This window comes from Nyctibius grandis, chromosome 2, assembly GCF_013368605.1.
Source record: "Nyctibius grandis isolate bNycGra1 chromosome 2, bNycGra1.pri, whole genome shotgun sequence".
NCBI classification, from domain to species: domain Eukaryota; kingdom Metazoa; phylum Chordata; class Aves; order Nyctibiiformes; family Nyctibiidae; genus Nyctibius; species Nyctibius grandis.
Window position 1 is genome coordinate 23,897,180 of NC_090659.1, and position 13,799 is coordinate 23,910,978.

General features: G+C 43.7%; 1 protein-coding gene across 1 annotated transcript in view; it reads left to right on the forward strand.

Moving 5' to 3' along the window:
• The window catches only part of BACE2 (beta-secretase 2), a 53,614-nt gene that overhangs the window by 22,185 nt on the left and 17,630 nt on the right, over positions 1-13,799 (forward strand). The window contains exons 2-3 of the mRNA XM_068425216.1: positions 3,663-3,751; positions 13,384-13,600. Coding sequence (XP_068281317.1) covers positions 3,663-3,751; positions 13,384-13,600 — 306 coding nt within the window. The remainder of the gene's footprint in view (positions 1-3,662; positions 3,752-13,383; positions 13,601-13,799) is intronic.

Below are 13,799 nucleotides of genomic sequence, written 5' to 3' on the forward strand. Positions count from 1 at the left end.
AGTTTGTCATGGCGGAGGTGGATGTTACTATTTTGCGTACTCTATAGCTAGGGATCTTTATGAACCTCTTATTAATAATAATGCTGTTTCCGTATAGGAAATGCATCCAGCAAAATACTCTCCAGGTATGATACTAGGTACAGATTTTGTGTCCCACGGCTATGGCAAAGGTGACCTTCAGGGGGAAAAAAAGCAGCCTTTTGCATTTGCTGTCTGCTTTCTGCTATATATGTCTGAAATCGAACTTGGAAACCACAATAAAAAAAAACCCAAGGCTTTCCTTCTGTGCCTCCAAAAGTGAACAGAAAATAGTCTTTCATTGTTTTTAATGCTGGGCACGTCAGCAGTCTTTAGGCAGTTTTTCCTTCATAGCCTCGTTCAGCCGTGTCTCTCTGACCTTGGCTTTCGCAAAATCTGACTTCATATGACAATCTGTGACAATGCAGCCTGATCACTAAATAATCAACTCTTGGTGACAGGAAGTGATTCACTTGAGGTGGCTGTAATAAACCCCAGGAACCTGCTCCGCCTGCCCAGGAGCTCTGGTTCACCATCTCTGGGGCTTCATGAGGAGGCAGCTGGAGAGGATGCTACCACTGCTGTTGGCTCTGCCTCAGGGCCTTCTCTCCCTGTGGCAGAAAGGTAAAGGCACAGAGAGGTATGACCGCTCTCCAGCTGTCACAGTGCATAGCTCAGTGAATCAAGTTGAGGTGCCACTGATTTCAGTTTTCGTTAGTAGGCTGGGTGGTGAAATGTAGTGGCTGGGGAGCAAGCACACAGTGCATTTGGCTTCATCTTGTGGGAGAGGGCAGGGCTGACCTCTGGAAATGGGGCAGGGTGGGCAGCCCTGGACCATAGATCCTTCAGTTGGCACACTGTGACTCACCAGAGCTTGCCTGAAGCTGCCCCAGCAGCACCATTAAACTGGCAGCAGGCAGTACAGAATAAAGTAGGCTCCAGTGGTGACAACATGAAAGTGGTTCTTAATGAGACATGAAGGCACTAAAGAAAATTCAGACCCAAAGGGTAGCCAGGAGAGAAAGGAACTCAGTAAGTTATACCCACCCCAAAATGAGCTGCTAATCACTGGCGCTATTGTGAGGACTACAATAAATCAGTGTCTGCCCTGGCCGCCTGCATCTCATTACGCACAAACATGCGGATAGAGAATGTCAGCCTCAATAGCGATCTGTCATGTGAATGCTGCTGTGTCCGAGTGGGCTGGCACTTGCATGGTTAGCTGGCTTTGTATTTTCTTTTTTCGTTTGTGGGCGATATCTATTTTCTTTTGGAAATGTTGATTTGCTCTGTACTGTGGGTAGTAAATTTGCCCTTTTCTTCAGTGACTTGTGAATTCTGTGATGATAACATTGTATTTAAGGTGTGGGGGTAAAATATCTTTCATATATGTCATATTTAGTGACTGAGGTTTTGTTTGTTTTTTTTTTTTTTCCCCAAGTCCTCCTCCATGTATGGTGTCATGCATATTACTGAAGCTACCTATGTGTATTTATGCAGCTGATGTGTAGTGCCCATTACTCAAGCATCACAGACTGCCTCGCAAAGGCTAATTAATTTAAGCCCTGCAGCACCCCTTTGAGGCAACTTCGCTAGTCCTGATAGATGCACACGTTGTAGCTGCTCTTTGTTATTTATTTTTAATATTATTTTTATCCCAGAGAGGGGGAAAAATGAATAGTTCTTACTTTGTTAGGTAGTTGACAAAATGTTAGGTTTTTGATATTGTTGAAATAAAGGATGTAGCAAACTTTGGATTTTATTGCAAGTCATACCTCAGAGGTTCTTATTTTCTTTTAAAGCCTCAGCTCCTGGAGCCAGGTGAACTTGTAGATGTCCTTTTGTTTTTAAATATCTGTGTCTAGCTCATGTGGTTGCAAAATAAATGTTAATATATTGTCTCTGCTTAATCTAAAATCTGGGGTGCAGTGAGGCACTTGACTAAGGTTGTGTGTTTGTTTCTTTTTAGTCTTAAAATTTTTGTGTGATTAGGACTGGGAATACCAGTGACAGAGTGTATGCACAGTTAGGAAGGGAGTCCCATGGATTACTAGTTGGTTTTGTGTTCATGTTTTAATTTCAGAGCTCCTCAGACCCATCCTGTGTTAACTAGGTAAAACAAGGGTAACCGTCTCCTCCTTCCCCCTCCATATGCAAACCAAAGATGTTTTTGAACATCAACTCACACTTCTTTTGTCTATGCTTGGTCTTAAACTTACTAAAGAAGGATTCAGCATATCTTCTCCAAATGCTTTATCCTCCTTTTTCTTTACTCTTCTTTCTGAGCTCATCCCTCTTTCTCCACTTCTTTTTTCAACACTAAACTCATTTCCCCTATGGTTCTCTCTTACCCTTCCCACATTCACTTTCAGTGCTAGATCCTTAGCTACCTCATGTCTTAAGGAGTGATGAGGACTAGCAAAGCGGCTGGTTTGTGTTGGCTTTAACTCATGGGCAACCCATGTCATGTCTCACTCCCTCCTACAGGAAAATTCTTAATTCCTTAACATTTTTCTGGGGAGCAGATGTCCCCTACTGCGTAGGGCATAATTTCACATTCATTAAGCCAACCTGAGACCACACTGTGACCAAAGGAGGCAATCACCCTTCTCTAGTATCTGTTCCTACCATCTCTTTTCAGGTAGCTGTCTGATATGGCAGATGATTGCTAATTTTTTTTTTGGTAACTGTAGGTGAGGAACCTAATCTGATTGGCATCACAGCCCCATGGGTACGAGTGCTTATGCCAAGATGACATGGGAAGCCTCCAGCCAAGAGCAGGGGAAAAGTGTGACCACTGCTTTTGGTAGCAGTACAGTCTCTGACTGACTTGAATTATCATTTAATGACACTACATTTAATGTAGTTTCAAGGTCTTGCTAAAAGAGGTGATCCTGCGTCCAGCTGCTTGCTCCTGTGCTGTTACCTTCTGCTTTGTGCTAGCATAAGCCGTCACGCAGCTGTGGTGAGCCAGCCTGCTAACCTGAGCCAAACGGGGAAAGGAGGCGTCTCGTTTTGTCCGTGTGGTTTTGCTAGGCAATTTTTGGCCTAAATTGTCCTCCCAATTAACCGAACAAGTGGCTGAATCTTAGGCCAGCTTTCAGTCCATGCTTTTCACAGTGTTTATAAATCTGCCATCCTCCTATTTAAAGGCAGAGAAAGCTGTGGTAGGTTGCTGCTGCTCGGGACGAACTGGGCAATGTTCCTGTGCTCTCCAAGCCATGAGGCAGCTTCGTGCTTCTGCTTATTTCTGTTCAGACTTGCACCCAGCCCCTACCTAGAAACCTCATAAGCTCTAAGGCAACAGTGCTTTAAACTGTATGCAATTCAGCGTGTGACCCGGAGGAGCCAGGTTGCCGAGACACATGGGTTGGGCCAAAAAGAAATCTGAGATGGTCATGAATTCCTCTGCTGTGCGAATATGAGCTTGTCGGGTTTTCACCCTTCCAGGAACGGGACTATTTTAAAGCATTTCAGGGTCTGCAGCGGCATATCTTTCCCAAAAGTGACATTTGGTATTTATTTTTCAGGGCAACTTTCATTATAATTGTAAAACTGAAGGCAGTTTAGACAAAAACTTTAATGATTTTTTTGTTTGTTTAGTTGGATATGAAAAACACCTCTCCTTTCTTCTGTTTCGGCAGTTAAATATTCTGGTTGACACTGGGAGCAGTAATTTTGCTGTAGCAGGTGTGCCTGATCCTGATGTCACCTCCTACTTCAATTCCAAGCTGTAAGTACCTGTTCTGCACGCCGTGATGGGTTAGGGTGTCTTTTAGATTCTGACTTCTCCATGCGAAAGAGGATGGTAAGGCAGTTTGTGGGGCTCCTGTGACATCCCATGAGAGTGGGATGTTTGTTGCTTGAATGGGAAGATTGGCCTTGCCTGATGCAAAGCCCTGCCTGACACCATGAACAGTCCCACTGAGCTCTGAACGCAGCGCTGACTAAGAGGTAGAGAAAAAAGGAGCACGGAAATCAAGGAGGTGATTGGTGACAGCCAACATGGCTTCACCAAGGGCAAATCATGCCTGACAAATTTGGTAGCCTTCTACGACGGGGTTACAGCATTGGTGGATGGGGGAAGAGTAACTGATGTCATCTACCTGGACTTGTGCAAAGCATTTGACACTGTCCCGCACGACATCCTTGTCTCTAAATTGGAGAGACATGGACTTGACGGATGGACCACTCGGTGGATAACGAATTGGGTGGATGGCCGCACTCAAAGAGTTACAGTCAACGGCTCAATATCCAAGTGGACACCAGTGACGAGTGGTGTTCATCAGGGGTCGGTATTGGGACTGGTCCTGTTTAACATCTTTGTCAGGAACATGGACAGTGGGATTGAGTGCGCCCTCAGCAAGTTTGCCGACGACACCAAGCTATGCGGTGCGGTCAACACGCTGGAGGGAAGGGATGCCATCCAGAGGGACCTTTGACAGGCTTGAGAGCTGGGCCTGTGCAAGCCACATGAAGTTCAACAATGCCAAGTGTAAGGTCCTGCATGTGGGTCGGGGCAATCCCAAGCACAAATACAGGCTGGGTGGAGAATGGATTGAGAGCAGCCCTGAGGAGAAGGACTTGGGGGTGATGGTTGATGAGAAGCTCAACATGAGCCGGCAGTGCGTGCTTGCAGCCCAGAAAGCCAGCCGCATCCTGGGCTGCATCAAAAGCAGCGTGGCCAGCAGGTCAAGGGAGGTGATACTGCCCCTTTACTCTGCTCTTGTGAGACCCCACCTGGAGTACTGCATCCAGCTCTGGGGCCCCCAACTTAAGAAGGACATGGAGCTGTTGGAGCGAGTCCAGAGGAGGGCCACAAAGATGGTCAGAGGGCTGGAGCACCTCTCTCAGCCTGTCTTCAGAGGAGAGTTGGGGCTGTTCATCCTGGAGAAGAGAAGGCTCCGGGGAGACCTCATAGCAGCCTTCCAGTATCTGAAGGGGGCCTACAGGAAAGCGGGAGAGGGGCTTTTTACAATGACAAGTAGTGACAGGATGAGGGGGAATGGTTTTAAACTGAAAGAGGGTAGATTTAGATTAGATATTAGGAAGAAATTGTGAGACACTGGAAGTGAGACACTGGAACAGGTTGCCCAGAGAAGTTGTGGCTCCCCGCTCCCTGGCCATGTTTAAGGCCAGGTTGGATGAGGCTTTGAGCAACCTGGTGTAGAGGAAAGGTGTCCCTGACTGTGGCAGGGGGGTTGGAACTAGATGATCTTTAAGGTCCCTTCCAACCCAAACCATTCTATGATTCTATGACAACAGGGTAAAAATCATTTGCAAAATCACACCAATTTCAGCCAATTTCTTATCCAAATAGTCTTGGAAGGAATTAAAAGTTTAAATATACTTTCCCTTTGTTTAAAAAACAAAAATTAAAACCTAGTAATTCTGTTACTTGACATTTCATCCAAAACCAAAATTAATTAGTCAAAAACTAATTTGTTGTTTAGTTTGGCCAAGGGCCTCGATCAGTTAGTGATCTGGACAGACCCTGCTGAATCTATTTTTTTTATAAGATACGACTTGGTGGTTTTGTTGCTTTTTATGCACTAAATTTGCTGTGTTTAGCATGAGCTGACATTAGTCACAGCCAAGCACAGCTTTGTCTGAATCACTCTCATACCTTTCTTCCTTTCTTTCTGCCCTTCTCTAGTTCCAATTATTTCAGGTAAAACTTCTCCAAAACACAGTGTCTCTCTTTAGCTGAAGCATATGGATAAAAAAACTTATAGGACTGGGAGGCTGGAGAGTAGCACCGTTGTCATTACCTCTTTATGTATTTTAACATGGGATTTTGCACTTTTTTTCCAATAAGATACACTGGCAATGGAGGGAAAGCCTATATTTCCATGCTACTTACTAGAATAGCCTTACCTCCTGTCACATATTCAGATGTTCATGGAGATATTTCAGATCTCACTCTGATATGACACAGGTCTGGAACGTCCAGAATGTGCACTTGAAAGCTGTTTCTGCACTACTGCAGAGTTTTACGTGGCAGCTATCCCCTTCCATAAATAGTGGCTAGAGGAAACTTAATTGCAAGGAACTGAAAGCATAAGCATTCCTTCTCCCTTTTCTCTTAAGTGATATTATTTTGTCTGGAAGGGCAAGACCTCTCTCATAAGAACCATAAACCATTAGAAACAGCAACAACGGTAGAGGCGTGTTGAGAAAGGCTGTGAAATCGCTTGAAGGTTACAGTCTCTTGTCAGTGTTCTCAGTGTACTCAGTGTTCTCTCTGTGTTTTGAGAACTTTGATATAAAGTTAGTAATGAAACCTCGAAATTTAGGCCCTGAAGAGTTAAGGGTGCTTTGTAAAATGATTTGAACTCAAGTCATTGTAGTACAGAGCAATTACAATAGCAATTTCTGGTTTGGGTTGGATTGATGGGGTACTGCAATATGCCTAGAATAAAGTGCAGCCATTAGCATGCTTGAACCTGGCTACACCATGCTTCTTCCTTTTTAAATACTTTAAATACGTTTAAATAAATGTCATCTAGGAGGGATCCTGGCCCCACTGAAATCAGTTAGATGTTTCAAAAACGTTGTTTGCAAGAAACCTCTGTAGGTCAACCTAGTACATATCCCAAATGAGGCAGGGCTGTCACCAGATCAGGTCAGCCATGGCTGAGTCCAGCCAAGTCCTGTAAACCCTTAAGGGTGGAGAATCCATGCTGTCTCTGGGCAGTGTGTTCCAGTGCTGTGCCACGCTCTCCTGTGAAGGAATTATTTCCTGTTGTCCAACCTGAACCTCACCAAATGTAACTCATGGGTGTTGCCCCTTGTGTTTTTGTCTGGCACTGCAGAGAAAGGTTTGCCTGTGTCATCTTTGTAACTGTCTTTCAGGTTGTTGTAAGCTGCTATGAGACCTCCCCTTAGCCTCTTGTCTGCAAAACTGAAGCCCAGCTCCTCTCAGCTTCTTGTCACAGGTCCTGTGTTCGTGGTCTTTGACCTACCTGGTAGCCCTCTGCCAGTCCCTCTCCCTTTCTCCAGATCCCTGTTGAATGGGGTTCCCACAGCTGGCCACAGTCTATTCCAGGTGTAGTCTTACCAGTCCTGACCAGAGGGTGAGAACATCTTCCTTGGAAATGTTGTCCATGGCCCTCCTAATGTGGCCTGGTGTAGAGTTTGCTGTATGAACATGGCAAGTACAGTGTTGGCTCTTATTCAGCCTAGTGTCCACCATCACCCCAAGCCCTTTTCTGTTCTTTTCAGTTGCTTCCCAGTCTGTCCTGATGCATGGAGTTGTTTCATCTCAGCTATAAAACTTCGTGCTTCTCCTTGTTGAATTCCATGAAGTTTCTGTTGGCCCAGTCCTCCTGTTCTACAAGATTCCTCTGGATTCAAGCTTTTCCTTTCAGCATGTCAAATACTCCCTTTAATGTAGTGCCCTGTGCAAATCCACTGAGGGTGCAGTCTGTCTATCATGTAGGTTCTTGATGAAGATGTTGAACAATTTTTCTTCCGCTCACAACACCTGGGGCACTATGCTTGTCACAAGCCTGATGTTGAGCCAATGGTCGCTGCCCTTTGGGCCCAGTGGCCTAGCCCATCTTCAACCCACACAGTGGTCTGTTTGTTCAGCCCCACATCCTCAGCTTCCGAATGGGAACGCTGTGGGAGGTGGTGTCAAAAGCTTGACTGAATCAAGATGCGCTACAGCCACTGCACTCTCCTCATCTGTGTAGCCAGTAATCTTGTTGTAGAAGGCAATGAGGTTGGTCAGGTATGATATGCCTGAAATTCCTCGTTGAGTGTCCATGATTACCTTCTTGTCCTTCATGTGCTTGGGAACGGATTCCAGGAAGTTGTTCTTTGAGACTGTACCTGACCTGAGGTGAAGCCCAATGGCCTATAGTTCATTGGGCCCTGCTGCTCATCCCTTTTTGAGACTAGTCTTATGATAGCCTTTTCCCAGTAGTCAGGTTACTTTCCCTGGTTGTCATGATTTTGCATAGATGGTAGACAGGGCCCTTGATATCTCATCAGCCGGATGCGTAAAATTACCTGAGTGACATTTACCCATGTGTAAATGAAATAAATGACCTATGTGCACTTTTCTTCCACACTATGTGGACAACTTCAATGCTAGATAAGAGGTTTCCTCTCATCTGGTAATCCATTCCTGCAGTTTTTCCCTATATTGTCATGACTTGCTTCCATATCAAAGTCATAAACTGCAAATTGAAGACGAGGGGAAAGAAGGATTAGTAATTTGTTAAGTTAATGGGACTGACTTATAGATGTGTGCGTATTAGAATGTTAATATTGTGTTGAAGAAAGAGAGTGATAGGTCTGAATTTCCTGATTACCACGCTCTTAGTTTAATTTTAATCAATGATTCAAAATCTGAAATTAAATGCATGATTGTTTTTTGACTGAAATTGAGGAGGGTGCATAGGAAAGGCATTATCTTTGTTTCAAAGGACCCAGAGGGTATGTTGTTCAGGAAGAGCCCTCCTTGAGCAACTTTAGAACTAGGTTGTTAAATGATGTTGTGTGTTTTATAATTCATGTCATATAATTCTATTGTTTAGTTATCGGGGTCTTTCTGTACAAAACGAATAAAGCTGTTATCATGAACTCTTTCACAACTTGGACTTTTGAGTGGCTCTAACAAAACTTTGCGATGAAAAGTTCTGAGTCTGCTGTGATGATCATGCTGTAAAGTCACCGTGATGTATAAGGTTTTGGGAAATGGCCTAATTTGTCCCGAACTGAAAAGAAATCACAGCGTTTGTTCCTCATGCTGTTCAAAATAACAAGTAGTTTTTGTTGAGTATGCTACTTATGATAAAAGAGCTACTTAAACAGATGTATAAAGGGATTTTTACACTTGAAACTAAATTATCAGTGATGGCTCTGTAGTGGTATGTGAAAGAGTGACATACCTCAGTGCTGTCGGTATTCAGCAACAGTATTCAGTTCTTATTTCAGTGTGAGTACTCCTGCCTCACTACCTAAAGTTTCAAAAGCAAACTGCTCAAGAGCTGATCATTCCAAGAGATAGGGAGGTAAGAAAATTATGGGCAATAAATTGAGGTAATACAGTAAGGTATATACTGGCAATCAAAAGTAAGCTGCTGTTTCGCAGTATGATCCTGTGAGTTTGGTTGTGTACACTGTACAGTTTATGGTTTGAGGTAAATTATAAACTTATCATAGAATCATAGAATTGTTTTGGTTGGAAAGGACCTTTAAGATCATCAAGTCCAACCGTTAACCTAACACTACCAAGTCCACCATTAAACCATATCCCTAAGAACCACATCTACTCATCTCTTAAATCCTTCCAGGGATGGTGACTCCACCACTTCCCTAGGCAGCCTGTTCCAATGCTTGATAACCCTTTCCATGAGGATATTTTTCCTGATATCTAATCTGAACCTCCCCTGGCACAACTTGAGGCCATTTCCTCTCATCCTATCACTTGTTACCTGGGAGAAGAGACTAACACCCTCCTCGCTACAATCTCCTTTCAGGTAGTTGTAGACAGCAATAAGGTCTTCCCTCAGCCTCCTTTTCTCCAGACTAAACAGCACCAGCTCCCTCAGCCACTCCTCATAAGACTTGTTCTCCAGACCCTTCACCAGCTTCATTGCCCTTCTTTGGACTCGCTCCAGCACCTCAATGTCTTTCTTGTAGTGAGGGGCCCAAAACCAAACACAAGATTTGAGATGCGGCCTCACCAGGGCCGAGTACAGGGGGACGATCACTTCCTTAGTCCTGCTGGCCACACTATTTCTGATACAATCCAGGATGCTGTTGGCCTTCTTGGCCACCCATGCACACTGCTGGCTCATATTGAGCTGTCCATCGATCAACACCACCAGGTCCTTTTCCGCCAGGCAGCTTTCCAGCCACTCTTCCCCAAGCCTGTAGCAGTGCATGGGGTTGTTGTGCCCCAAGTGCAGGACCCGACACTTGGCCTTGTTGAACCTCATACAGTTGGCCTCGGCCCATCAATCCAGCCTGTCCAGATCCCTCTGCAAAGCCTTCCTTCCCTCAAGCAGATCAATGCTCCCGCCCAACTTGGTGTCATCTGCAAACTTACTGAGGGTGCACTCAATCCCCTCGTTCAGATCATTGATAAAGATATTGAACTTAACTGGCCCCAATACTGAGCCCTGGGAAACACCACTTGTGACCGGCCGCCAACTGGATTTAACTCCATTCACGACAACTCTTTGGGCCCGGCCATCCAGCTGGTTTTTTACCCAGAGAAGCGTACGCCCATCCAAGCCATAAGCAGCCAGCTTCTCCATGAGAATGCTGTGGGAGACGGTGTCAAAGGCTTTACTGAAGTCCAGGTAGACAACATCCACAGCCTTTCCCTCATCCATTCTTGTTCCAGAACCCCTGCAAAGTATATGGGACTTCTTGGTTAAAAATCAATAATTTATGTTGTGGAGTAGTTTGCTTTTTCTTAAAGTTGTTGGCCCTGAATCACTTATCTTGTGCCATCCATCTATCACTAGAAAGGAGATCAAAACTTCTGTTCAGATTTTTTTTGCCCGTTACTGTTTTCTGTCCCCTCTTTGCCATTGCTCTGTGTGGAGACATTGATTTGGTGCTTAGGACAAAGTGAATAGGTAAGCAGGAAAATCTGAAGTCCTGTTTTGTTGCAGAGTGGCAAGAGAGGATGGAATTAAGAAGGAATTGCATGTGTTTGGTGAGATCAGTGTTAAGCAGGGCTTTCTGCATAGTGGATTTGCTGTTGCCGTGTTGAGCTTCCTTCAAATGAAGCATGACATGAGAAATAGTATTTTGGCTATGTTTTGTTCAGTGGTATATGCTGGTAGGGAGGAGTAGCTCTGCATGAGAAAATGAACCCATTGCTAGTTTTCTCAGCTGAGGCTTGAGATCCATTCGAGGTTTGAGGACCACATTTCTGTTGGCTGCTTTGGAGAGAAGGTAGTAACCAGGAAGGAGAGGGAGAAGAGAGTAGTGGCACTACAGCACCATAATCTAGGAGCCTTGTTCCTTGCCTTTGGCTAAGATACACACTGTCCTGCTGGAAGAGTTGAATTTCTTATTTTCTCATTGTAGCAACCACGGCTTGTTTGGAATTTTTTGTTCTGTGTGTTTGTTTGAAACACTCAGCCTATGAATTAGAACAAGTCTCTAGTTTTGACCTCTAAAGAAGTTTTCTTCCTTTGGATCAGTGAAGTGGAAAAACATGGGCTGATTACGGTCAAGAAGATGGAGCAGGAAGTGGTTTTTCAGAACAGAATATAATTACTGCCACAAGGATCATGTGAGATGCCTTTCCACCCTAGGTATTTTGCTCCTTGAAAGAAATAATAAGGCCTTCTCTTCAATATGACATTTTTGTGCACTTTACAAATGCGACGAGTATCCTCATACCCATTTCTACAGATGGGGAAGCTGAGGCACAGAGGGTGAGGAAGTGACTTGTCCTGCCTTTCCACGGGAAAGTTCACCAGCTGTGCTGGAAAATGAACCCAGTCTTTCTGTGTCCTTGTCCACAGCTCAGTCCATCAGACTGTTACCGCTTACAGAAGAAGAGCTATGTGCTGCTGCTGTTGCTAGTCATGCAGCGTCTGTATTTGCAGATTCGCTTCGCTTTATTCTCCCAGCACTCACTTTTCTCTCTGATTTCAGATGTTTCCTCTTCTATTGCACAGCCAGACACTTTTCTACATGAAGAACCCTGTTTTTTCCCTTGCTTTTCCTGCCTCCCTCTAGTTTCTCTTATACCGCTAATTATTCAGACTCTATTTTGATTTATAAAATGCACTGCTAGTATCGCAGTGGTGCTCTGAAGACCCTGCCTGAGCAGAGATGTCCCTTTGTCTGTGTGTCATACAAATGCAGAATTACACAGAAAGGTAAAACAGCGGTAGCAGTAGAAGTGACCAGATACAGGTAGTAACAGTATCTCTGGAATTCCTGCATTTTGAAATAAAATCTGTGGGGCCTATTATCTCATGTATTTCTGCTGTCCTGGATGTTACAAGCTACTGAGCCCTGAAGACCCTTGAAGGGTTAGGTGCTGGGAGTATCAAGAACTGCTCAGGGTTAGAGCCTGACCTCTTACTACTCCCTCCCTCCCTTAGCTAGGAAGACGATCAGTTGCATGGTCCATATGGCCAAATTGTCCCTCAAGATAAAGTGTCTGCTCGTATGGATGCAAGTTGTCTGCGTTGCCACCTAAAGGTTGTTCCCCTAATAGTCAAAATCACACCGACTTCATTCTGGCAAGCTGAGGTACAGGGGGCTGTGAAGCCACTTCATGTGGCTGTTTCTGTCAGAGCGGCTGTAAGATTAAAGCTGGGTTGATAAAACTGTCCGCACTTGATAAATCACCTGCACTTTCTGTTGCTTTACACACATGTAAAGGTGTTATGAAATTATTTTAAACTTAGGGTTTTTTTTTTTTAATCTACTTTTGAAAAAGCTGACAAGCAAAAAGTCTGTTCAGATGAACTGAGCATGGTCATCTGTCTCTTCGGAAGAGGAAGCTGTATGCTGAGGAATGGGACCAAAATCAATTTTAAGAGATCTACAACTTTTGTAGCTCTTCAGTAGTGATGCGGGTGGAAGATGATTACTGTATTTATACTACAGGATTTTAAAATGAAAAATCTATTGATTTTTTTCTAATGTTTTTGTTAAGCCTTCTAAACTTGCCTTCTTAAGCCTTCTTTTCCTTGCTTTGCTTTCCATACTTAATTGCTCCTTTGCCTTTGCTGCCCTGGTCTAGAAGGAACTCCTTCCTTTCCTCCTCCAAGTCAGTGAATCATTTGTTAATAATATCCAGGTCTACTTACTTCCTGATAGATAGACCAAACTGCAGATTTAGAAAACCTGTGTCTTACTGCTGATACTCATGATAATAGTCTAATTTACCCAAGATGGATTTTATAATAATATTAATGAGGTATTAGTCTACAGCTATTCAGTTAGCTTGGCATTTCAATTTTAGATTGGAGTTCAGAAGCTTTTCATTTCCTAGCGTCACTTAATACATTCTGTCTCCAGTTAAACAGTGTTGCTCCTATTGTGATGGACCAGTCTGAGTCAGGGATACATACATTGCACTAGATGGCATAATACCTTAGATCTAAAAAAAAAAAAAAAAAAAAAAAAGACACACATTGTGAAGATTTGAGTCATTCCTGAGGCTTCGGGATAAAAACAGGGCCTCAATTTTTTTTTAATTACTGATTTTTACTGCTTTTACAATCCATCCCCCTTCTTCTGTGAGTTTATGTGATTGACTTTGCAGACTTCACTTTTTTCCTCTCTGGGAAAAATTGAGATTGAATATGTTCTGTTGTCTTGCATTGTAAATGAACAGCTCATGCATAACTGTATCTTTTCCTTTTAAAGGTCAAGTACATACAAATCTCAAGGGATTGAGGTCACAGTTAAGTACAGTCAAGGAAGCTGGACTGGAGTGCTGGGTACAGATGTCATTACTATGCCAAAAGGAATCTATGGCAGCTACACCATCAACATTGCTACCATTCTTGAATCAGAGAATTTCTTCTTACCAGGGGTTAAATGGCATGGGATTCTTGGTCTTGCCTATGATGCCTTAGCCAAGGTAAATTATCCTTTTCCGAGCTATTGTTTTGCACAATGACAATAAATAGAAATCTAACTATTAAAATAAAGTGAGCAGATGATCTGTCAGCATTAGACTCCCTTCCAGCCACTCTTTCCTACAGATCCTTTGTGTGTGTTCCAGAAAGAATAAATTGGCTTGTGATGGTACCACATTCCCATGTGAGGATTTTGACTTT